Below are 26976 nucleotides of genomic sequence, written 5' to 3' on the forward strand. Positions count from 1 at the left end.
CAAGACAAAGTCAGCTGACATATTTAGTCTTATGAGATTTATAAATATACTCTACAAGGATTTGCAATAGTGACAAGCAAAAAGATTAAGTGAAAAAGATTAATTAAGAGATAACATGTAAGTTTACACAGTTAAAAGCATTAATATTATTAAAGAATGTCACCTTATATGCCTGTATAAATTAGGACTAATTTATAATGGAAACGTGTCATACATACAAACATTCATATTCTGATTATACACTCTGAATTGTAGAAGGAATTAGCAGGAAATATGGCAGAGTCTGACTGGTATTTAGTAGGCCCAGACAAACAAATCCAGAGCTGCTCGTACATATGATAATCACAGATGTATTGACAAACTTCGCTCTGATATCTTTTTTTTTTTTTTTTAGGGTTAGAGGTTAGGGTTAGGTTAGAGTTAGGGTAAGGGTTAGGGTTAGGGGTTAGGGGTAGGGGTTAGGGTTAGGGTTAGGGTTGGGTTAGGGTTAGGGGTTAGGGGTTAGGGTTAGGGTTAGGGTTAGGGTTGGGTTAGGGTTAGGGGTTAGGGGTTAGGGGTTAGGGTTAGGGTTTCGTTGTGATATCTTATAGTTTATGGGACATGAAATTTTAGCTTTCCTCCAGTGTTGGAAATTAAACCCAGGTTCTTGTTAACTACGTACGTATTCTACCAGTTAGCTATCCCCATGATCTCTTAATTTCATCTTTCCCAAACAAACACAGACAAACTGCAGGTGGAAGAACATTTTAGGGGAAAAACAGAATCTGTGTGTCACATGAACTTTCATACGGTCTAATGTCAGAGGAAGTGGAACGTGCTAAGTGTGCAGTGTTTCATTGTGTTTTGAATGCTTACTTGGTGCTGTTATTATTTTGGGAAGCTCTATCAGAGACAGTCAGCTGATGGAAACCTTCAAAAGGTTATACACAGTCTCTGGTTAGTCATGGTGCCTCTGCTTCCCGATGTGCCGTGGTGTGAACACTGTGCCCTTACTAACATGAACTAGGCTGCCTTCCCCTGCCTTCCTCTGCCTTCCCTGCCACAATGAATTGAGACCCCCCTGAAACTGTGAGCCAAAATAAAGCTTTCTTGCACTATTATTTGCACTATTACTGTTAGGTATTATAGTCACAGTAACACAGATATAATCAATAGAACAGTATACCTCACTTATATGAATCTTTGTTAATTTTCTACATTTATACTTAAGAATTCAGATATTTTAGGACAAACACTTTTAATAATCATATTGAATATATATGACATTTACCATATAATTTATATATAAAACTTTTAACTTCTTAGATATGCATTTACACATTTATTGGGTATTAAGTATTTAATTAAAATTTTGTTTTTAAAGTTTAATTAGAAACACTCCAAACAAAGACAGATAAAGTATAACTGATGTGTGTTTTGCCTCAGGTTTCTAGGTTTCCATAAATAGGTTTGAGCTATAGCTGAAATGAACTCCTTTTGAGTTAAAATGAACAGTACCGTCTATCTTGTGTCAGTGCAGCTTTTACACACACACAGGATCACTGGCGTCATCATGAGCAATAGCTTACCTGAAACTGAGGCCAGTCAGCAAGTGACGGAAGCCAACCTTGTTATTTAACCTGTTACTCAGTTCTCTGTTCCTCATGCCACACAGATTGGGTGGAGGATGCTCACTGTATGAAAACGTGCTTCCATGTATGTTACACAACAAATGTATATCAAGTTAACTCCCCTCAAAAAGTCCATTTCAATGTTTTGCCTTTAGGTCTATGCCTGGTGAGCAGCACGCCTCGATCATGACCTTCTAAGAATGATTGTTATTCTAACATTTTCAGTGTGTTTCATTTACGCATAAAATGAAGAAAGAAGAGAAATTTCCAAACAAGTATGTTAACTGTGCTACGTAAGAAAATCATTTGAGAAGAACTAGATCTCTAAGCTGTTCACAGGATACAACAACCTCTTAGATTCATGTAACAGCAGACGAGTAATGTAGAAACAACAGGCTTCGAGAGAATTCATTTATATAATGGTTGGGAATTAACCAAACTGTTCAACCAAGTATATCTTATTTTTAAAAACTTACTCTACATCTATGTAAAGCAACACATTGTGATGCCCACATATATACAGTGCAATGATTAGTTCAGGTAAGCCATTTCACATCTCAGTTATTGTAATTTTTTTTGCATAAATGGTAAGAGCACTATGCCCAGAATATTTAAGAATATAATTCTATAATTAACTATGGTCTTGGTTCTCCAATTTAGTCTTCTAGATTCATTCTCCCAAACTAACTGCATCATCTAAGCTTTCTGGTGATAACATTCACCTTTAGCTTGCCCTTTTGTAAGCTCGCATGGTAATATGGGACAAATCATGGTAAGGGTTAAAATGTTCTATACTTAGGGACACCATTCAAATCAAACGAAATAAAGCTTTTGACTAGTTAAATTAAACAGTTAAATTAAATTAAATATTTTCCTATTCTATAAAAAGTTAGAATATGCAAAGACTTTTACAAATATACAGACACCATCATGCTATATATAATAAAGTGCTGAACTAATTCCTCGGTTAAGACCCACAGTTGATGCCCTTCATTTCATAAATAAGACAGCCACATATAAACTTTTCTGTGATACCACATGTAAAGTGGATGGGTGGATACCTTTATCATGTTTCTCACAAATTGCAATGTTCAGGAACATTAATGGTTGTTAAACAATCGTTGCCAAAAATAATGAACTATATAACATCTGGATAAAGTTCTCACGTGTCTAGGATACAGACGTACCAAACATGCTGACATTCTCGCATTACGGCCACAGCACCATCTCTCCTCTTTCAGATAGTGGCACATTGGAAATCCCCAGTTTTCTTTAGCATATCCTGCAGATGGGAAAAATAAGGATTATTTAAATAAAACTCTTTCCTCTTCCAAAGGCCATAAATAATCTTCTGAGAGCCAAGCAGTCATTGAGGCAGTCACGGTGATGAAGATGAAGTGGTGACAAGATGTTTAACAGTTCATTCCACGTTTGTCAACTGACAGCTTGTTAATGTCATCAAATGTATTTGCTCAGCAACAGCTACCTCGTGTGTAAGCTTCAGATCTGATATTAACCAATTTGCCAAAAACTATTTATATAAGATTTAGCAAAAACAACTTAAAATTCAACAGTCTTCCTGCTTAGTGTAACCAGAGGGGACAACCACTGACATACTAGACATTTACTGCGGACCCATCTTTCTAAGAGGAAGAAGAAACAGCAGCTGGCAATTTATTGAAGAACAGTATGACTTCATTCCTAACAACACTGAAGCATCATCTTCCCTGTCACTGTGGTGTCTTTTCTGGAATGGAACAGCTGTATGGGCTCTTATTTTTTCATTGTTTTAAGAGGCCGTAATATTTTTTGTGCATTGCCATTTAGTTCAATTGCACTTATGCAGTTTAAACAAGGACGACAAAACCCAACATTTCTACTGCCAACCAACTGAGATGGACACAACCTGCTGAGGCTCAAACACCTTACACGGATAAAGCCACTACACTGTGAGAACAAAGAAACGATCTGTATTTTAAATTGAGACCTCAGAAACAGATATTAATGTTATTAAAATTGTGAGAAATAATTAAAAATTGAGATAAACATACATTGCAACTTGGAAAAAATTCTTTAAAGAAAAATGCAATAGAGGTCTATTCTACTAAGAAATGTTTGTACTATAAAGGATTGGGTGAATTTTGATTAAAAGAGATAAAGTTTAAATTTTATGTGGATAGTAAATCATCGAGGTATTAAATTAAAATTCATTAACACACCTTACCAAAAGCCAGACTCAAAGTCTGGTTCTTCCCCTGCCTTCACAGCTGGAGCACATGTATCATTCTAGTACTGATGTGGTATTCAATACTATGAACTACTACAGTGAGTGCTTTAAATGTAAATGTGTGATGTCTCTGTAGCAATCCTATGGACTAGGTATACTACTCTCCCTACATTTCAGATGGGGAAACCGCACTTAGCCGAGTGAAGACATCATGTTGATTTATACGCTGTCACATGGGCAGTGCGACTGGAGAGTCCATGCTGTCAGACAGTAAGCTGTATCAACGCACACTCCCGATCCATCTCCCTGCTGTTACCAAAGAGTCATGAAGCCCTTGAAGCCTCCCAGACTGCAGGGCTCCCTGGACTATTTCTATGTTTTAGATTACCTGGAAAAATGGTTTGAGTCTTGCTCAAGATTTTATGACTTAACTGTGACATCGATTGTTGCTTAATGGAAGGATTATCATAGCCAGATATTACAGCAAAGAATGAGCAGGTATGCTGCTTTATTTACTGTGATTAGAACAAACTCTTACTAATAAAAACTGATTCCATCCTCTCCTTGTTTCTTGCACAGGGAGGGTTTAGTAGTTGAGATCCAACTAAAAGTCACAGTTTCTCATAGTTACTACTCCTATAGGATGAGGCTTTGGCCAGTTGAATGTGTGTAGCAATGGACGCAAACTCATGCTAAATGTGGTGGACACACTCCTCCTCTCTCCGTTATTTCGCTAGCTGAATGTGATTACTGTGGTAGACCAACGGATACAGAAACTAGAGGCACAGTGCATGGAGTTTCTGAAGCTGTTTATAATGGACAGCTCCCACACCATCTCTAGCTGTTGTCTTTGGACTGAAACAGAAACATCCCTCTGCACTGTTTAGGCCACTTTCACTCTGATTCTGAACCTATTAGGTTTCCTCAAGTTTTTCTTAGCAATCTTAGGGTGAGGTAAATCTTGCACATCAATATGATCTTATTCAGAAGCAAACCTCATGGGATGAGGGAATACCCATAAAGCATTAAAAGAACAGGAAGCAGATAGTTCTGTACTAATACTATAGAAATCTATTTTCAGTGGATGTAGTAATTGAACAGAAATGTAAATCAAATGATAAAGTAAGCTATGGGATTATGGTTGGCCTCTGTTTCCTATCTTCCATGTCTGTAGGTACATCAACTAACGTGTAACATGTTTTTAAAATTTCAGTCTGTACTAAATGAACATGGGCAAATACACTTTTCCATGTCATTATTCCCTAAACAAGATGGCATAACATCTCTTTATATAACATCTACATTTATGAGATTTAGGTGTCTCCTTAATCTCTGAATGATGTTTAAAGGTAGAGAGGATTTTCTATATAGGTTGTGCAATGCCATTATACTACTTTAAATGAAGAACTAGACAACTTCATTTTAGGAGGAGACTGTAACCAACAGCCTGCAGAAACTGAGGAACAACCGTATCGTGGATGATTCCGTGAAATACCATAAACAAGTAAACAAAAGTCCCCATCCTTCTAATGAGATATTCTCCACAAATAGCTGAATACCTTAACTCAAAAATCCTGACAGAATAGCAATTTCTCAATTCTTTCTAAAACCCCAACCAAATACCTATAAGCGAACAACCTTATCCCACTGAAAAACTGTATGAAAGCCAGTTTATTTACTAAAGAATATAGCACCGATTCTTACACGAAACAAAACAACAGCCTCACCTCCAAAATACTAAAGCTCCAACCCCCAAGGAAAGCAGGGAAGCTAACTGTAGGTCTTCAGTGCTTGCTCGCGCTCTGTCTCTGTCTGTCTGTCTCTCTGTCTCTCCGTCTGTCTCTATCTGTCTGTCTGTCTGTCTCACTCCTTACTCTCATCCCCAGCTCTGTGGCAGACACTAGAGGCAGCATACGCCCTCCATCTTAGTAGATCACAGAGCTTCTCCACACTTCTCTGCCTCCACTCCTCACAGAATTCCAGCCTTCAACTTCGGCAGGCATTCCCTGGTAACCTGCCAGCCATGCCTCCCACGGAAAGACATGGCTCTGTGAGTCAGGTGAGTGAGCTTCAGACATTCACTCTCCTTCAGCTCTGTAGCCTCTGCTCCTCTCTGCCTCCATTCCCAGGGAAGCTACCGAAGGAGAAATGTAAACACCAACCTAGCCACACCCTGTGATCTACACTGATGTCCTGCTTAGGAGACATGCTAGGGCAATGGCGGCACAAAGCTAGGAGGAGTGACCAACCCAAATCTGACCTGACGTTAGGCCCACTCCATCATGCACCACACTGCTTGGGTGACCAAGACCTGAGACTAGAAAGCCCAGGGACCTAAGGTAAAGCCAAACACCACTGTTATTAAAATAGAAGCAGTTAAACAACTCCTTATGCCATGTCGGTATACTCAAAGATCAGTGCCTTGTTCTGCCATCATCAGAAAAGCTTCCTCCTGCAGCAGATGGGGACAGATGTGGAGGCCCACAGACACACATCATGCAGAAAGTGAGACCACGGAACACTCGGCCCTTAATGGATGTCTCTATCAAGTCCCTCCTCTCAAGGGTCAGGGAACTCCAAATGGGGGAATCAGAGGCAGAGAGTATAGGAGCCAGAAGAAACGGAGAATACCAAGAAAACAAGGCCATCGGAATCAATACAATCTATGCATATACGAACTCATGGAAACCGAGGCAGCATAGTGCTTTTATAAGATTCCTGAGGGTGCATAGGATAGTTTGTCTTTTATCTTATGATCTTTATTATTATCCCTTCAAAGCATGTCTTTTTTTTTTCTAATTAAAGACAGAAAGGAGATGGTGGACCCAGATAGGAGGGGAAGTGGGGAGGAAGTGGGAGGGAAAGGAACCTGTAATCAGAATATATCATGTGAAATAAAAGGAAAAAGTACAAATATATTTAAAAAAATCGGGGTTGGGGATTTAGCTCAGTGGTAGAGCGCTTGCCTAGGAAGCGCAAGGCCCTGGGTTCGGTCCCCAGCTCCGAAAAAAAGAACCAAAAAAAAAAAAAAAATCCTCTCACCCCCAAACAATGGTTTTATAATGAAAGGTACAACTGCTTTGCAATACATACAAGATAAAAGTATGCTTGCATGTCTAGGAATAGGTAAACAGACTCTCCTAGAATGATAAATAAAATCTAGATGGTAAAAATTTACTTAGTACTAGATTGAAAAGAACATAGAATTTCTACAAAAAACAAAACAAAACAAAACAACAACAAAACAAACCTAAGGATACATGCTTCACTATGTTCACAGCAGCCTTATTTATAATAGCCAGAAGCTGGAAAGAACCCAGATGTCCTTCAACAGAGGAATGGATACAGAAAATGTGGTACATCTACACAATGGAGTACTACTTAGCTATTAAAAACCATGATTCCACGATATTCACAGGCAAATGGATGGAACTAGAAAATATCATCCTGAGTGAGGTAACCCAATCACAAAAAACACACATGGTATGCACTCACTTACAAGTGTATATTAGCCCCAAAGCTTGGATTACCCAATGATACAATCCACAGACCACATGAAGCTCAAGAAGGATGACCAAAGTGCAGATGATTCAGTTGTTCTTAAAACGGGGAACAAAAATATTCATAGGAGGGGATACAGAGACAAAGTTTGGAGCAGAGACTGAAAGAATGGCCATTCAGAGCCTGCTCCACCTAGGGATCCAGCCCATGTACATACAGACAACAAACCTAGACAATATTGCTGAAGCCATGAAATACATGCTGACAGGAGCCTGATACAGCTGTGTCCTGAGAGGCTCAATCAGAACATGTCAAATACAGAGGCGAATGCTAACAGCAAACCACTGAACTGCGAACGGGGTCCCCATTGGAGGAATTAGAGGAAGGACTGAAGGAGCTGAAGGGGCTTGCAACTCCATAAGAACAATGCCAACCAACCAGAGCTCCCAGGGACTAAACTAATACCTAAAGAGTACACATGGACAAACCCATGGTTCCAGCTGCATATGTAGCGGACGATGGCCTTGTTGGGCACCAATGGCAGAAGAAGCCCTTGGTCCTGCCAAGGCTGGACCTCCCCAATGTAGAAGAATGTTAGGACAGGGAGGCCAGAAGGGGTGGGTGGTTGGGGGGAACACCCTCATAGAAGAAGGGGGAGGATGGGATGGGGGGGTTTACAGATGGGAAACTGGGAAAGGGGATGACATTTGATACGTAAATAAAAAATACCAATTAAAAAAAACCCTTGGAGAATATCATTATCAGGAACAAAAGTTAATAGTAAGAAACTTAGGGCCATGTTATTCCCTAATCTCTTAATTATAGGAACTGTGAGAAATAGTAAATTATTGTGGCTGTAAACATCAAGTCTCAGGGTTGATTTCTGACACAGCTTTAGGGCACAGCTATAACCTTGGAGTTAGCAATGAATTGTAAGGAGGTAATTATTCTAAGTAGTACATCTCCCAGGGAAAAGGCTCTAAGTAAAAGTGTTACAATTCTAAAGGGAAAGAGCCTGACAGCTGGGAGCCATGAATCCCACAAAGTTACACTGTTCGACAAACCTCACACAGAGATTTATCAGGAGAGCAGGATCCAGGAGGGTGGCTGCCTCTGCTAGGCAAGAAGCAGCAGAGAACTGGGCGGGAGGCAGGGTTTATCCAGTGTTTCTTGGGGAGTGGAGAGTTTCAGGGTGAGCATTGGTGGGTTTTTAAGTCTAGAGCTTGGGTTTTTAACTCTGTAGGCTGGGCCTAGGCCCAGTAGGTAGGAATGTTAGAACGTTCTATGGGTGGAACCTTTTGTTTGGAGGGCCTCAGGGAGGGGCCTGGCCACTGAGTGCCTTGAGTGGCTTACAATTATCCCAAACAAGAGGTGTGACTAGAGAGTGGATACTGCTAGGGAAGTGTATTTATTTCTTCAGGGGAAAGCACAGGTTTTCATTATATAAAAAATAAAGTGTTAAGAGCAGATGCTCCATATAGTGAGAGTTCTGGTTCTTCTAAATTTGAGAGACTGTAAGACTGTAGAAGTAGGAGTTTGCAACTGAGAAGTGAGAGAACACAGGGTTAAATCAAAGTATTTATAATTATTCACCAGAGTCCTAAAAGAAACTCAACTGGTGCTTTTGGGTCTGTTCATTCACTTGTTCTTTCTTTTTTGTTTTTGGAGAGAGAGAGAGAGAGAGAGAGAGAGAGAGAGAGAGAGAGAGAGAGAGAGAGAGAGTGTGTGTGTGTGTGTGTGTGTGTGTTTGAGACAAGGGTTTTTTTTTTTTTCATATCAGATTGATTTTATTTTCATCAGTGTCAAAGCACTGTGTGATAAATGGTGGATCCCCACAGTTTGACACTGCTCAGGTGTCAGACCTGTGAATGGATTTCTAGGTCTTTGGTGGCTTACTGAGGCTACTGGCTTTCCTGATCACGCCTCCAAACACTGGAGCTCTCTGCTCTGCTCTGGTCCTGTTTCAGAACTTGTCATCTCATCCATTAGATGACGGTAGTGACTGATACTTTTGGCCTGTTTTAATCTTTTTTTTGAAGGTGGTGCGGTTTTCTCTGAAGCCTTTTTTGGGGGGGATGCTTGGCAGGGTTTTCTTGGCCTTCTTGGTAGTCTTTTACACCTTCCCACTACATTCGGAACTGGACTGACTGTTCTTGCCTGCAGTTCTGGTTTTGGGTTGATGGCAAGTCATAGCTTTCTTGGATTTCACACTTGAAGTTGACGGCTCAACATCTGGTGTAGTACCCTGTGATTTTTTTGTTTGTTTTGCCATGTTGAACGTTAGGGTGGTTTGGTGAGACAAGGTCTTACAAGACAAGGCTCTGGCTGGTCTGTAATTCACTATACAGTTCAGGATTGCATTAAACTTTCAGAGATTCACCTGCCTCAGTCTCCTAAATGCTGGGATTAAAGGTGTGAGCCACTACACCCGCTAAAGAGGAGTTGTTAAGCTCTGGGATGGGGTGTAAGGTAAAATGATGGAATTATTTCCCAGTTTGACATAAGCAAAGCAGAGTCTTGTGATATGAGAAAGGACTCTTCTTGAGGTAACAGAGAATCCTCTGATTTCCCAAGCAACTTCTGGTAATAAAGGAAAGGCTTCAGAGGTGTACCCATAATCCTGCATATTCTAGATGATTCAGCATGACAACCAGTTAAAGAGCAGTCATGCTGCCAGCATAGCAAACTATCACTGAAAAAGCAGAAGCTATTAAAGGACTTCACGTTTCCTAAGTTGTAGTCATGGTTGCAATGCGGACAGAAGAAGGGTATATCCTTTAGAACACAAAAAGTTAGTACTGTCACAAAGAAGCCAAGCACAGATAACTCGACCTGCTTGTAAGGCAGCCTCACTTTAAACCGCTTGGACTACTTTCATTTCTGTTGCTGTAACAAACACCATGATCTAAAGCAATTTACAGGAGAGGGTTTAAATGGCTTACATTTCCAAGTTACCGACTATTGTTGATGGAAGCCAATGGAGCAACCCAAACAGCTATTTACACTACACTCATGGCCAAGAGCAAAGACAATCAAATGTACCCATGTTGCCTGTGAGGTTAGTACTCAACTACCCCTCTACTCTACTCTTGTACAGTCCACGGCCTTGAACCAGGGAACAATAACACCCACTTTGGGCTAGGTCTATTAAAAACTAAGAACCCCCTCCCCCAAGACATGCCCATAGGTCAATTTAATATATGCAAACCCTAAATTGAAACATTATGTTCATATTATTTGTGAAAAGTTGAAATTAACCAACACAGGGAGGGGGAATAAAGGAAGAGGGAGGGGGAGAGGAAGAAATGGGAGAGAGGAGTGAGCACTGGAAAGGAAGTAAGTATAGTCTTAATCCCTACTTAAAACACCTACGAACTTTAACTTCCTAAGGCAACTTACAGGACTGTTGTCATCGAGTGGGGTTCTGTGAAACCACGTCCCTCGAATAGAGAGGACATCACTGTGAGGTTCTCTGGAGTTGCCTCAGTTTCCTTAGTTGTTGGGATCAGAGTGGCAACACAGCTCAGCTCTTTGAAGGCAGTATGTGGAAATAACTGACAATCTGTGAAGGTCTTCCGTGTAAATGTTAAACATTGTCTTTGGAAGTCATTTATCAGATTCACTCAGACTCCTGTGAAGAATGAGGCCTTTTATATCTTGAATGAAAGCCAGAGTTCACTGCTTCTATTAACCATGTTCTTACATCATTTTACTTTAGTCAAGCGGGGCATCTGTAGCCCTTGTTAGCTTTGTCTCTTCCACACTGTCTTCAAATAATAATTCTGAGCAGACAAAGTCCTTTGCTTTTCTCTCACAATATAATTAGTCCTTACTACTATCATGTGTAAGCTTTTGACATTTAGGAATCTCTTCAGGGATTCTTCTTGTCTTTTCTTCCTGTGCTAACAGGATCCCTGCCCACTAATTAAACACACTTGAAATTTAGAATCATTTCCTATTACTTCCTTCTGTAATTTCCGAATTCACTGGCATGTATTTTTACTTTCCCACTCATCTTCATTAGCTCTTGACTGACATGTAGCACTTGCTTACTTTCTTACAGTGAAACCACTGTTTACTTCCTTTTAGTCTGGTTTATCCTCTGCTAGGGAATGCTATTTTCTCAAGGGGACAGACACCTAGCTAGGCCACTTCAACACCTTCTGTTCTCATCAATGGCATATATGAGATAGGCTCAATGGAAACTGAATCTTTTTTCTCAAGAATTATTTACATTTTTATTTGTGGGTGTGTGTATGTGTGCTTGTGTGTATGCTAATGCATATGGACGCAAAGTTTAGAGCAGAGATTGAAGGGACTGTAATGCATACAGATGTCCACAGGTGTCCAAGGAAGCCAAAAGAGCTACGGCTATGAGTTGCCTGAGATGATAAGGCAAACCTAGCCTGGTTCATCTATAAGAGAAGCAAGTATTTTTAACCACTATAGAGCCTTAGTCCCCAAACTGGGTCTTTGTAAATTAGTCAGCTAACAGCTTATTATACTGTGGATGTATCCTAAACTCAATGACTGATTTCTTACTATGAATGTTTTTGATACTCTCCTTAAAGCAGTCTTGCTTGTAGGTTTAATTCTCTTCATATCACATTGCTGGCTAATTATTTTCTATCGTGCACCAAATGTTCCTACAGCCTAGTCCTAATTCATTCATTCGTTCATTCATTCATTCTTTTTTCTTTCTTTCTTTTACTGGACATTTCTTTATTTACATTTCGAATGTTATTCCTTTTCCCAATTTCCTGTCCATTAAGCCCCCATCCCCTTCTTCTATAAGGGTGTTCCCCTCCCCACCCACCTCCCCTTATGCACCCCCCACACCGATATTCCCTACACTGGGGGTCCAACCTTGGCAGGACCAAAGGCTTCTCCTTCCATTGGTGCCCAACAAGGCCATCCTCTGCTACATATGCAGTTGGAGCCATGGGTCGGTTCATGTATAGTCTTTCGGTACTGGTTTAGTCCCTAGGAGCTCTGGTTGGTTGGCACTGTTGTTCTTATGGGGTTGCAAGCCCCTTCAGCTCTTTCAATTCTTTCTCTAATTCCTCCAACAGAGGTCCCATTCTGAGTTCAGTGGTTTGCTACTGGCATTCACGTCTGTATTTGACATGTTCTGGCTGTGTCTCTAAGGAGAGATCTATAGCCAGTTCCTGTCAGCATGCACTTCTTAGCTTCATCAATCTTATCTAGTTTTGGTGGCCACATGAGGGGTAGGCTCTGAATGGCCGTCCCTTCAGTCTCTGCTCTAAACTTTGCCTCCATACCCCCTCCTATAAATATTTTTGTTCTCCCTTTTAAGAAGGAGTGAAGTATTCACATTTTGGTCATCCTTCTTGAGCTTCATGTCGTCTATGAATTGCATCTTGGGTAATCCGAGCTTGTGGACTAATATCCACTTATAAGTGAATATATACATACACACATATATGTATACACACACAGATTGAAAAAGTATTCATTTTTCTGAATGAAAATGTTTGTGATAGGTTGTAGTCCAGATAAGACTGTTCTATTTTTACTCATGACTACAGACTGGTACAGCTCACAGTGCTGTTCTAGTAAACTATAACAACAGCCCCCTAATGATATATATCATCACTGTGTAGGACAGAGGTTCCCTTTGCTGTAAGAAGCTGTGTTTTATTGAAACCCATACTATATTAAGATATATGTGGAACTTTCAAAATAACTCATATGAATACTATAGATCAGGCTGTGCTTTTATTTCTGTTGTTTTTAATGAATGAGAGAATTTAGACAATTAGTGTATGATCTCAGGAAAGAAAACTCCAAATGCAATGCATTTTTAGCCCATATATACTTAAGAGCATTTTCTCTAAGGTATCCAAATCCAGATGTGCATGTAAGTGCAATATACTATAAACTAGTTTTTGTTAAGGTCTATCAGCCAACTCTATTAACTTTAATGTTTGTTTATGTTCACAGTTGAAATTATTTCTCTTTACTATTGCTTTTGTGTGCTTTGTATGTAAGTGCACACACATGTCCAGTTACAAACACATGGAGGCCAAAGATCAAGTCTGTTGTCCCTCAGGAGCCTGTTACTTTGTGTTCTTTTTCAGATAGATACCCCTCTGCACTCCCCCGCCCCCCTCTGTGGGGCTCACTGACTGGGTTCTGGCCCATGAGCCAGAGGAATCCTGTTGTCTCTGCCTCCCACACTAGATTACAAATGTGTGCTGCCACCCAATTTCATGCACACTGGAATCAAACACTTGTCCAGATGTGGCAAGCACTATCTGAACCAAGCCATTTTCCTAGGGTTTTGTTTGTTTGTTTGTTTGTTCATTTTCTTTCTTAATTATGAGCAGGTCTATTATATTTTGTATTAGGTTTATTTATTCATACTCTTGGCTTCTTTTATTTACTATGAATGAACGTGGAATTTTTTGTGCTAACCGCACCTTACATAAGCTTCCAAAACATGTTGTATTAGTTGGAAAAAATAATGAGGTGCAAACTAAAGTAAGAAAGTAGGAAAGTATATTAAAAATCCATTTCTAGAAAGTGCTAGACAGCTAAAAGATGCCCTAGGGCAAAAAGTAAATCATTGCCAACATTGTAGAAAACATAGAGCTGACTGAAGATCAGATACAGCTGTGAGTGTGAAGAACTTGCATAGTGAATGCCAAATGCATTAAAAATATCTGCATTCACCCCATGCAAACTGCCAAAAAGTTTTCTGTGACATAGGTCCAGCTTTAAAAACAAAGCAATGTGCTATGTAAGAAAATCTATATAAATAGGAAACTCTCAAGTTTGGAAGGACAACTTATTTACCTGCTTTATAATTGTCAAAGGACAATGCCAAGAACAGCCAGGCCTGATCCTTTTTTCAGGTGACAGTGAGACAGGTCCTGATACTTTCTAATTGTCAACTAACTATTAAACTTAATATTGCTAACCAAGAAAGTAAAAGCTCATATATATTTATATATACACATATGTGTATATATATGTATGTGTGTGTATATACATATATATACATATATATGCTAATTGCTAGATTGACTTCTTTGAAACCAAACATGAAAACTTTGAGAAACAGAGAATTTATGTGCACTGTAACACTGGTGTAGATGTTTAAATTTCACACTCAACCAAATGAAGAACCAGAGCAGGAAACCGGAATATTTGGTTATGTAAAGTCAACGTAATTAAGAAAATGAGACGAAACTAAGTCAGAATGCTAGGTAAAAATAAGCTAAGTTTAACTCACAACCCTGCTTTGGACAGCTGTATTCAATCACTTCAACTGTGAGACAAAGATCGTCCAGGTTAACTTCTCTTCTTTTACTAATTTACAGAAGAGCTCCAAAGGCAAGCTGATTTACTCAAGGACACAACACTACAAATGTACAGGAGAAGTCTAGTTAGACACCCAACTCTGCGCTATATTATTTACAATACACATAAATATATGTAAATTTAAATATAATATAAATGTTTATATATATAAATTTATGTATCTTCAGGATATAATATATAAAATAACATAAAACATAATAAAATATGTATTTTGTACATATATATAAAGCAGCTTTTAGTAAGGGTAACCATTTACCAACATACATCTAGACACAATCCATTGATGAGTTATAAAATCAATTTGGTGAATTGTCATCAGCATTTACAAAATTTATGAGAGCATAGTAGAAGAAAAAGGTTAACCCGTGTCATGGTGTTACATTAAGGACCTACTAAAATATAAATATTACCTAGAAGGGGGAAAAAAGTACCTTTTTGTAAAATTGAAGCTTTTTTATGTTTTTTATAACTTTTAAATATATAGTAGATCATAATAGTGTGTGTGTGTGTGTGTGTGTGTGTGTGTGTGTGTGTGTGTGTGTTAGAGCGTGGAATCCAGGGCTCTACTCACACTGATGGGTTACATGTATCACAACCCTAAAATATATTTCTTTTGGTGATCACAGCAAACTGTGACAATACCACTCTTATTAACCAGAGATATATAATTTCACCCATATACACCCATACACACCCACACACACACACACACACACACACACACACACATGTTTTCTACTGTATGCTCTGTTGGTCAAGGACCGCAGACTAGGAAAGGAATAGGAGCTTTGGGGTTTATAAACCTTTTGGACCTTTCCTTCCTTCTCAAGGAATATCAGAAAAAAGAAACTACAGTTTATGAGCAGAAGAGAATCGAAACCAGTGATTCTAGTTAAGGATGAGCTTAATGTGGCCAATGTGGTTATTTCTGCTCAGGATCTCTCCTACCAAATGTCTTTACTTTCATATTGAATCAGTTATTAGACATTTTAAATTTTATTTCCTATGTTGGTTTCTCTTATTACTGTTTTACTGTTGTGAAAAAAAACAGTGACCAAGGCAACTCTTAGAAAACAAAGTATTAAACTGGAGGCTTGGCTACAGCTTCAGAGGACTGATCTAGTCTCATCATGGCTGGAAGCCTGTTGCTATACTCAGTGCTTGCTATACAGCACATATGATAGTTAGTGTTAAATATTAAAAGATAGGGTTTTTGCCTTTGCAGATGTGGCCCTTCAGGAACCAAATGCTTGTCTATAGTCTTGGGCTATCTTGGGATTTCAGTTATCTTAGAACTCATGTGACCCACACAAATGGTAACAGAACAGAAAAACAAAATCAATTCCAACTACACACACACACACACACACACACACACACACCAGCTGGAACATGGTAGCACATGCCTTTAATCTTAGCACCTGGGAGACAGAGGCAGATAGACTGCTGTGTTTGGAGCTAACCAGTGAGTTCCATACCAAGCAGGGCTATACAGTGAAACCCTGTCTCCAAACAAGCAAAAATAACAACAACGATGACAAAAAAATACTAACAGATTCCCTGAATATATCAATTAAAATCAGGCTAACCTGATAAAATTTAATCTCAGTACACTAGACATCCCATACACATAAACATAAATAAACACATACAGACACACACACACACACACACACACACACACACACACACACACACACAGAGATTTGGAAGACAATACATTTTAACATCTTTAAATTTTCCAGCTAGAGAGTTCTGTGCCATCAAATATGTTCACTTAGTAAAGTACACAGTGACATACAAGAGACACTGTCAGGGCTACATTGATAGGACAGTAATGACAAACACTGATGCACTGATGGCATTAATTCACTATGATTATATTTACTAAGAGAATAGTCATAGTTCTATAGAGTACTGTCATCTTTACAGCCTTTCATGCCACACATTAAATATCAGGAAAAACAGAGACATAATAAAAGCCAGTTTCTCACCAAGTATGTTAGATTTTAAAATGTTATATTTTCAAACTCAGCATGCTGTTATTCAGGCTCTAGACATGTTTAGATGACACAGCTCTAATAAAGCAATGAAACCAATTCTTAAAACCCAAACAGTGGATCAGACAAAGTAAGTAGCTTTCATTCACCTTTGACAATTTTTTTTGATAAGAAATATAAGTATCAGAATAAAAGATGCTTCCAAATGGTGTGTGTGACAATTTGCTGCCTATTAAACAACAGACTAAGAAGCCAAGTGAAGAATAAGGTTGTGAGGAAACCTGCAAAGACTGAGCACAAGCTCCAGGCAGGCTTCTGCCTGACCGTGGCTGCGCAGACTTCCTGGTGGTGCTGAGGCAGGTGGGAAAGGATGTATGATCACTTCCCTGGCCAGAGCTGATCTAGAAGAGCCAGGGAAGAAGGCCAATGAAACTATCGGACTCTAGCTACCTCCCCTCTTCCTGTCCCCCCAGTACCTCCCAATTAGTGAAATAGTTGCTTAAACTTGGAGCATTTTCCTTTCATTCCTCAGACTCACCAGAGAAGCTCACTCAGAGCACTGATCATTTCTAAGGATGCACTTTAATGCCAGATGCAGAGACCTTTCTGTTAGGCTGAACAGACAAATATACAAAGCCAATCCAAAACGTGGCAGATATCCCTGTGCTGTGGACAGCTTGAAGAACAAGCAGGCCAGTGACAGGGCTGAGCGGGGATGCACGATTGCTGCTAAAGTTGGGCAACCTGAGTTCAATCCTCGGAACCCATGGGAATGTGGGAAATCAGGACAGAATCCACAAGGGCACTCTCTGATGTTCGCACACAAGCCCTGACACCTTCTCCACACCCTCTACACTAAGTAAAAAAAAGAAAAAAGAAAAAAAAGAAAAAAAAATTAAGAGCAACAAAGACAGACTGGAGCCGCAAACCAGACAGAAATGCTGCCTAGGCGCTGTGCTCGCTCGCTGCACTGCTAACAATCCTGTCTCATACCCACTCCTAACTCAACCGAATCACCATAATTTACAATACACGAGACTCCCTTAGTGCTAAGGTTACAGAAGGCTTAATTTCCCTGATAACGGATGCCTGGACAAGACTGAGGATCCTTTATCAGGAGGAGTGCGTGGGTCTGGGTCATCTCAGGCATGTTTCATTGTACTCCATTTCCATTCATATAGGAAATAGCTGCATCGAGATGTGAAGAATAAGAAAGGGCCCAAAAGGAATGGGTGGGGGCAGTAAGTGGGATGTAAAGTGAATAAGTTAAATATATATTTTAATTAATTATATATTAAGTTAAATATATATATATATATAATTACAAAGGACAAAACTATTTACTCCTTCTAGGAGTAGAAATATGACTATTTCTACTTAGTTATGGTAATAGACAATATCAAGTCAAAATATTAAAACATTTGTTAAGCTCTGGAAAATAAAATTCTATAATACACTGCTATAAAACCGTTTCTGTTACTTAATGTTCACTTGGGAGCTACTGGCTTATAATGTAAAGTATCTAAAAGCACTTTGTAAAACATATGGTATAAATTTAGTATTATAATGATTTACAGAACATTGGGGGATTTTTTTTTTGAAAACTCACATTCATGACAGACCACCTCTATGGTCTACCACAGTGTTATGGGGTAAATATATTCATATAAGATACATATTGTTTACATAGTCAATACAAGCATAAAAAAGCTTCAGTGTACATTCCAGAATCTTTTATTAAATTGTGTAAGACCATTAACAACTCAAATTTACACTCCAGCTCAAACTTCAAAACAGCTGTTCAAATAAGCGAGGATAAAGGGTCAGGTGCCTAAGATATGAAGTGAGGGACACATAACATGTTTGTCCATTCTGAGACAGAACTCCATGGAGCCGAGAGCTTGATATATGACAGCAATTATGCTAGTCTTGTGCACATAAACCACTTGCCCTGTGAACTCAGCTGATTTAATATAATGACTAAACGATATAGTGACATATTCCTATTTCTGTAAAGAACACTAATGCCGGAGCTGAAACCTTGCTCAGTGGTTTAAACATTATTTCTCTTGCAGAGAACCTAGGTTTGGTTCCTAGCACCCACATGGTATCTCAGAAGCATTTGTAAATCCAGTCTCAAAGGATTTGGGGCCCTCTTTTGACCTCTGCAGGCACAGGGTGTACAAACATACATGGAGGTAAAATGCTCTCATGTTAAAAATAAAACAAACAAAACCAAAATAATTTAAAAGAATACTAGGATCATACTGTGTATATTACACATACAAAGGCAGGCTGGCTGCATTTGTATTCCATTGGCTGCTAAATACTCTCTCTCTCTCTCTCTCTCTCTCTCTCTCTCTCTCTCTCTCACACACACACACACACACACACACACACACACACACACACACACACACACACAATGTGCTAACCAATGAGGAACTGTATGCTGTAAAAATTCTCCTAGATACTCTCTTAGTTGCTTGCCTACTTTTGGCGTATAGTTCAGGGGTCCAGTCCATCAGGGCATGGGAATCTTGGCAACCAGGTCTTGAGGCACCTGTCACACTGTATCCGCAGCCATCGAGCAGAAAGCAAAGATCGCCTGGGTCGTGTTGCTTTCTCCTTTTTATCCAGTTAAGAGTCCCAGCTCATGAACTGCTACCATCCATACTTAGAGTGAGTCTTCCCACTTTAACTAACCTACTCTAAACTAGCCAGTGTCTTACAGCTGCCTACAAGAGATTTGTCTCCATGGTGAGTCGAAATCTCATCAATTTGACAATCAGGATTAACTGATCAACCTTTGGTTCTGAGCTGCAAATTAACATCTGAATATGTGTCCTACCCAAGTCTTTGCACAGAAAAAGTTAATAATAAAAATAAGTATTGTGTGTATTTTCTTAAACACAGTCTACAAACCATCTTCTCAAACTCTATGTCTTAAAAGAACTATAAGAAATTCACTGTTTTCACAGTGGTGCTCATCAAAATTCTGTATGGCTTCTGACAACACTCATATTCCTGTTCTACCTGCCATTCGGATGGTCACGGGCAGTTCTCTAGTATCCAATAACAGTAACTTTGAATTAGCTGTTCAATCAGAGTTAAGAAGCACCGTAGTAAAAAACTGCTGGAGTGGCTCACCCCATCTCTATTTTTTTCCCCATCTTTATAACTTGAGTATTTCTTATTTACATTTCGATTGTTATTCCCTTTCCCGGTTTCTGGGCCAACATCTCCCTAACCCCTCCTCCTCCCATTCTATATAGGTGTTCCCCTCTCCATCCTCCCCCCATTGCCGCCCTCCCCCCAACAATCACCTTCACTGGGGATTCAGTCTTGGCAGGACCAAGGGCTTCCCCTTCCACTGGTGCTCTTACTAGGCTATTCATTGCTATCTATGAGGTTGGAGCCCAGGGTCAGTCCATGTATAGTCTTTAGGTAGTGGCTTAGTCCCTGGAAGCTCTGGTTGGTTGGCATTGTTGTTCATATGGGGTCTCGAGCCCTTCAAGCTCTTTCAGTCCTTTCTCCGATTCCTTCAACGGGGGTCCCGTTCTCAGTTCAGTGGTTTGCTGCTGGCATTTGCCTCTGTATTTGCTGTATTCTGGCTGTGTACCCCATCTCTATTTTACTACAGCTGAGGATAGGAGAAAACAGAAGTGCAATGTGGTAAAGGCCAAGCGATCAACCTGGCTCCCAAATTTACCTCACTTTGTATGAAAGACAAAGTTCTGTGTGGGAAAAACTGAAACATAAACCAAGTTTCTTTTCTCACTACTTGCTTTTGTACGTTTTCTCCTTTTGCTTGGCTGTGCACCTCTTTGAGGTCCAGGTTTTGTAGTTTCTCACGTTGCATACATCTTCATCGACTCCAAATGTCTGTTAGACTCCTGTCCTCCTGTTTATTCTCTGCTTTACTGAGAAGCAGAACTCCCAGCTTTCTGCCCTTTTCAGTTATACATCAGAAAAACAGGTTACACTGGGCTACAACTATTTATTTTTACTCGATCAAAGTTTATCACTACCTATTTGATACTATCAAGGATTCTCTGTAGATAAGAGACTCTTATCAGGAAGGTCTTCCAATTTATTAATTTAGACTTTAATTAATGGCAAGAGCTTTTTAAGAAAAAACAGCGAGCTGGACGCTTCAGAGACAGTTCTGTACAATGAAAGGGAGCTGGAAATTGAACGTCTATAAGAAGACCCTCCGACTCCATCAGACATTCAACATGAGTAGTACTTCAGTGCTTAGAATATAGAGGATCTGAGTTTTGAGAAAGGTGGAGGAAATCTAGAGAGGTTAACCTGACAAGTTGAGAATATGAGTTACTGAGAGGTTGGAGGACTGAGTGCATATGAAAGGATGCACTGGCTCAGTGTGGGATTTCTGTAGGCCATATACTGCTCTTATAGATCACCATTCCAACTGCTGCCACCAGAGAAGAATCGGGAAAGACAGAGAAGAATCGGGAAAGATAGAGTTCTCCAATCCTCTCACTACATACATGAACAACACAAGTTTGTATGTTAAAATTCTTACTGCTTTGCATGAGGGTCAAAAGACAAAATATAAGAAAAAATATAAGGACATCGACATCTATTTTACAATAAATATAAGGCTATTATTACTATTGGTATTTTGGTATTTCCTCATTAAATAGTATACAAGGAGAGAAAATGAGAATGTAGCTGTTGGTCTCTAATAACTAACTTTCACAATTCTTTTTTCTGTCTATTTTGGGACCCCAAATGTCCAGTGATCTCATTGAACAATGGTAATGTTCTATCAGTGATAATGTAGCCACGAGAAAGCTGCCTTCATCTAAGCAGGGTCTAAGACTGCTGCTCAGGAATCTGCTAACACAGGTTTCCATTTCTAGGGTATAAACAACCAGTGACTTTTTTTTAAAGCTAACCTACTCAAAATTAACCTATGAATAACAACATGCTAAGTAAATAAAGTGAACCAAGAATTTCTATAGAAAATAGGCTCTAAAGCAAACTGAAATACAAAGGACCATTTGCTATAAAAATGGTATTGCAATGAACATTAGAGACATTAAAGCACTGTTGCCAAGTAAGGAATGGGTAAGAAGACAACAGGACAGAAGGCAGCTATGAAGAGAAGCAGTGAGCATGAGAGTGAAGCCACAGATTAGCATTGGATGCTCACCACCTTGGACACTGAGCTATTGCAGCACCCCGCTACTTTTCAAGATAGACTGTGAATGACTGTACTGGAACACGCCTTCAAGCCCTGTACTGAGAAAAGGTATACTACTTTGCAGCAGATATATCAGTTTTATAAATACAGTAGTATGCCATATACTATACTTGGAACAGCAAAGAACCTTTACCGCACTCCACTGAAGCTAAAGTCAGAAGAAACTAGAGTTAAACACAGGTGCCCAACTCTGTGTTTTCCTCACTGTTATATGAACGACTAAACTATTTTTTTTTTTTTGTTCATTAGAACTGCCATGATTTTATACAAACATTTACTGTTTAGGGTCATATATATAAGCATGGTATATAAATATTTTGGAATGATAAAAAAAACTTGAGAATATGCTTTGTACCAATAAAGAAAGACCATCAAAGTATATTAAAAAATAGAAGGTAATAGAATGGTTTATGTTTGTGCTAAAATAACAAAAGGTGTATATAGGAATAATGTATTATATATATTTTTATTCCAGAAAAGACTATGAGGAAATAATGCGCATTCAAATATTCTATTCTTCCATTTCCTAGTCTAAATTATTTTTACAACTTACTAAGGTTCCTACAATTAAGCTGTTCTTTAAAAACAAAAAACAAAAAAGCAACGAAGTTCCTTGAAGGTAAAGATGGCACCAGCACCTCACACACTTTCTATCATCACCACTCATAAGAGTGGGAACCGCTGACATTCAATGAGTGTCTGCTAAGCCGAACTGTTGGTCATCTATACGATTGTCCAAGCTCTTGAAATATTGACTTGTACCAGCCACTCATCAAGCTCCTCCCTTATAATTCTTAAAGTGTCAAGTCCAGTGCCTTAAAAACAGATGAAGGTTTGAATAATGGCCCCCATAGGCTAAAGTATTTGAATGCTTAGGTCACCAGGGAGTGGCACTATTTTAAAGGATTTGGGGTGTGGTCTTTGAGTAAATTGGTCTGTTAGAGGAAGTTTGTTATGGAGGGTGGGCTATGAGATTGAAAAAGCCCGAGTCAGGCCAGTGGCTCTCTCTTTCTGCTTCCTTGGGATCCAGAGGTAGAACTCTCAATTGCCATGTCTGCTTGTGTGCCACAGGCTCCCTGCCACACTTACAATGGACTAAATCCCCGAAACTGTAAGCAAGTCCTGATTCAATGCTGTCTTCGTAAGAGTTGCCGTGGTCATGGACTCTCTTCACAGAACACTGGCTATGACACCGTCCTCCTTATTTATATAAAATCCAGCTGCCATAACAGGAAATAGTACTTTGTCCCAATACTTGATGATTTCTTTGGAACAATCTACTAATACACACATTACTCATCCGTATAAACAAGTTTAACTTGATGTGCTTAATTCTGCAAACAAGAAGTCCAGTGGCTCATTGCAGAAGTTTTCTTTGGGAAATATGGTAGTTTGAATGAAAATGGTCCCAACATGCTCAAATATTTGAATGGCTGGTCCCGCCAGTAGAAATCTTTGGGAAGTTGTGATATTATTGGAGGAGGTGATATTATTGGGGGTGGCCTTTCTTGTTTCAAAAGCCCATGCTATTCCCAGTTAGCTCTCTACCTTATGGGTGTTATTTCAAGATGTGAGCTCTCAAATACTGCTGCAGTGCCTGTCTACCTACTCCCATGTTTCCACCATGGTGGTCATGGATTCACCCTCTCTAACTAGAAGTAATAAAAAGTTAACTAAGAAGATACCAGAAGCGGGCTACTGCTGTGACAGGCCTCACCATGCTTTTTCGGAAGACTATGGGACTTAAAATTTCAAAAGTGGTTGAAACTGTATCCTGGACTTACTGGGCCATCCTGACAGGAGCTAAGAAGAAAGTCGTGCTGAGAGCAATCTGGACTAAGCATCAGCTATATGGTTCTGGCTTCAGTGTCCTGGAGGATACGAGAGAAAGGGGTTGCAGAATCTTCTGTGGTTAGAATGACATTAAGAGTGTGGCCGAAGAGTTCCTGCATGGAGGCCTGAAGAAACCATTACAAGAAGCTGTAAACATAAGCCTGGATTTCAGTGAGGACTTAAAAATGGTGGCAATGCCAGAGCCATGGGATATCTACTAGGGAAAGTGGCACACAGGGAATGGAATCAGCCAGAGAGAGAAGTATGTTACAGTCAGCAAACCAGGAAGGGTAGAGTCAGGTTATCAATTCTTCAGAAATGAAGAAAACTGGAAATGAGGATAAACTTTTGTATTTATGAAAATAACTTTACTATCACAATCAAAACAAAGCTTAGAAGTATTTATAAATATATATCTTATAAAACAGATATTATATATTATAAAATTTTGGAAATATATACAGTTTTCAGTCTCCATTAATTCCTTTTTATGGCCAAAGAAATGATCATAAAATAGAAAGGTGATATTGTATCTAATTTCATTAATACTATTAACGTTAAATTTACAGCAAATGTAGATGCTATCTCAAATGCTAATTCAAGTGCCAATAATGACTGGGTGTGGTAGCATAAACCTCAAGTCTAGCAGTTCTCAACCTGCGGGGAGAGACTTTCACAGGATTAAAATATCTGATATCAGGTGTTTACATCATTAGCAAAATTACAATCATGAAGGAGCAATGAAAATCATCCTACGGCTGGCTGGGGGGTCAGCACAGCATGAGGCACTGTTTGAAAGGGCTGCAGTGTCAGGAAGGATGAGAACTGCTGCTCTAATCCCAGCACTCAGGAGGGAGAAGCAGATGGATCCTCGAGTTCCTAGCCTGCTGCTTTATAGTGAGCTGCAGGACATCAAGAATATACAGTGAGATCCATTCTCAAGAACAAAGAAAACAATCATGTCGTAGTCTGCCCAAAAAGAAACAGGAAACAGTCCTGATAACTGAAATCAATGAGAACCATGAAACACAGAGTGCTTACTACCTTTATGCTGGTTTTCAAATTCCTCAGATAAGAGATGGTAGCAACAACCCACACTGCAAACTCCCTTGACTTCAGCCTTGGATGCAAAAATCCGCAGAGTATTGGGTGCAAGGTCACCACAAGTATGCAACCCCACCATCAAACAGTCCTTTAAAGACAAGAAGAAAAATGGCAATTAACAGGAGAGTTAAAAACTACGCAGGTAAAGATTTTAAGTGTCTTTTCAAATATGTGAACCTTTTAAGTGACTAATTCTACCTAAAAAGTACCACGTATCGTTTTCTCTCAAAATGAATAATTCTTCTTCTTAGGTAAAATGTCTATACTTTCCTACTGTTTCTATGGTTTTTGTTGTTGTTGTTGTTTTTGCTTTTTTTTTTATATATACATATGTCTTCATTTGTATTTTTCTCTCATTTCTTTGACCAACTAATATTTGGTCAACAGCTAGATACTATAAATTAAAGGTTAAAATTGGGTCAAAAGTGCAACTATTTTGATAACGTGATATTTGAAATGTTTATATGATACTAGCCAAATTTTTTCATTGATAGAACTTCTTTAGACTGCCCGTCTTGTAAAACATGGCTATAAGAAACAGAAACATCACAAGGTTATCATTTCTAATCAAATGCCAACATGTTTACTTAATTTATTCATCGATCAAATTTAACAAAATAAAAATCAAGATATGTATTTTTGCTTTCAATTTTCTAGCATGACTTTTATGTAAAACCTGTCTTATGAAACTTTTTTCCAATTACTCAAATCCTAATTTAAGTGTACTCACACGGAATTGGGTACAGATGCATAGAATTTTGTCAATCTAGCAATATCTCAAAGTAATTTATTCTTGTATTGTTTGGCATGAATCATAAAAGTAAATTAATAAAGCCAAGTAGGACCTCTCTATAGAAAATCCATGTCCATGTACTTATGCTATTTGGATTTGAAGACTTTCAGGGAAGTTACATGATCTTTTGAGTTTTAAGGAGATACCCTAAGCACAGGTAGTCCACAGATCACATTAGTATTAGATTTATGATTTCAGTATAGTCATAGCAACTTCTCAGGGTTTCTCTGCCCCCCATACCCCCTTCCTCTTCTCCTTAGACTTAAGATTGAAATATTTGCAACTCCAAATTTATCTTCCTTGTTTACCACATTGTTAATCTGATCCTTCCACAGTTATTTGTGCTGTGTTCTTTTTGTTCCTAGTAATAAATGCTTTTTATGCTAAAAAAAAAAAAAAGAAAAACAAAAACAAAAGAAAACACCAGCAGCCATCATATCTTCCAAATGCTCTGTAAAGAATTATCCATCTAACAGCTCAATTTTTAAATACCAGTTAAATTTTAAAGTCTGGATAGGGTCAGGCATGGCGGTAAGAAGTCCCAGCAGGGGGCTGGAGAGATGGCTCAGTGGTTAAGAGCACCCGACTGCTCTTCTAGAGGTCCTGAGTTCAATTCCCAGCAACCACATGGTGCCTCACAGCCATTGGTAAAGAGATCTGATGCTCTCTTCTGGTGCATTTGAAGACAGCTACAGTGTACTTATATATAATAAATGAATAAATAAATCTTAAAAAAAAAAAAGAAGTCCCAGTAGTCAGGAGGCTGAGGCAAGAGGCCTGTGTGAGTTTGAGGATGCTCTCGGCTACATAATGAACTATAGGCTAGTTAGACTTATATAGCAAGACTGTATCACAAAACAAATGACAACAACAAAAATAAATATAGATGACAGTGTTTAAGAGACATCAAAGAACTGCTTAAGCATCAATGAGCCTAACTATACAAATGAAGTAAATCAGTATCACTAAGAACATAAACTACAGAAACAGCTGAATTTACAGTATCCTTTATTAAAAAGTACGATTTTGCAACTTTATTTAACCTTTCAGTTTGTCATGGATTCTCTTTGATGATGTCTCCCAGGCTATCCCTGAATTCAGTGTCCCCTTGCTTCAGTTGTTATGCTATCTCTAGCATATGCCACCACAATCAGTTGCATAGTTCTAGTAATATAATTCCAAAAATATTTTGGAAAATTTACATGACAAAATATACTAATAAAATTTTGTATTTTAATCCTAAAAAGTTGTTAAAGATAACCTAATTACTGTATTGAAATGCATGCAGACTAAGGTTTCATTTAATTGATACCTCTTATAAGCACATG

General features: G+C 38.9%; 1 protein-coding gene across 7 annotated transcripts in view; it reads right to left on the bottom strand.

Moving 5' to 3' along the window:
- Mettl25 (methyltransferase like 25) overlaps nt 1-26976 on the bottom strand; it is an 80677-nt gene that overhangs the window by 38340 nt on the left and 15361 nt on the right. For 5 of the 7 annotated variants that reach the window (NM_001108089.1, XM_039079101.2, XM_039079105.2 and 2 more), the window contains 2 exons: nt 24796-24943; nt 2798-2892 (listed from right to left, as the gene is read on the bottom strand). In NM_001108089.1, the coding sequence (NP_001101559.1) occupies nt 2798-2892; nt 24796-24943 (243 nt within the window). Of the gene's footprint in view, nt 1-2797; nt 2893-9023; nt 20329-23702; nt 23790-24795; nt 24944-26976 lie in introns of those variants that run through there. The other 2 variants (XR_010052971.1, XM_063263470.1) reach the window with 2 other exon arrangements.

Source organism: Rattus norvegicus, chromosome 7 (assembly GCF_036323735.1).
Source record: "Rattus norvegicus strain BN/NHsdMcwi chromosome 7, GRCr8, whole genome shotgun sequence".
Classification (NCBI taxonomy): Eukaryota; Metazoa; Chordata; class Mammalia; order Rodentia; family Muridae; genus Rattus; species Rattus norvegicus.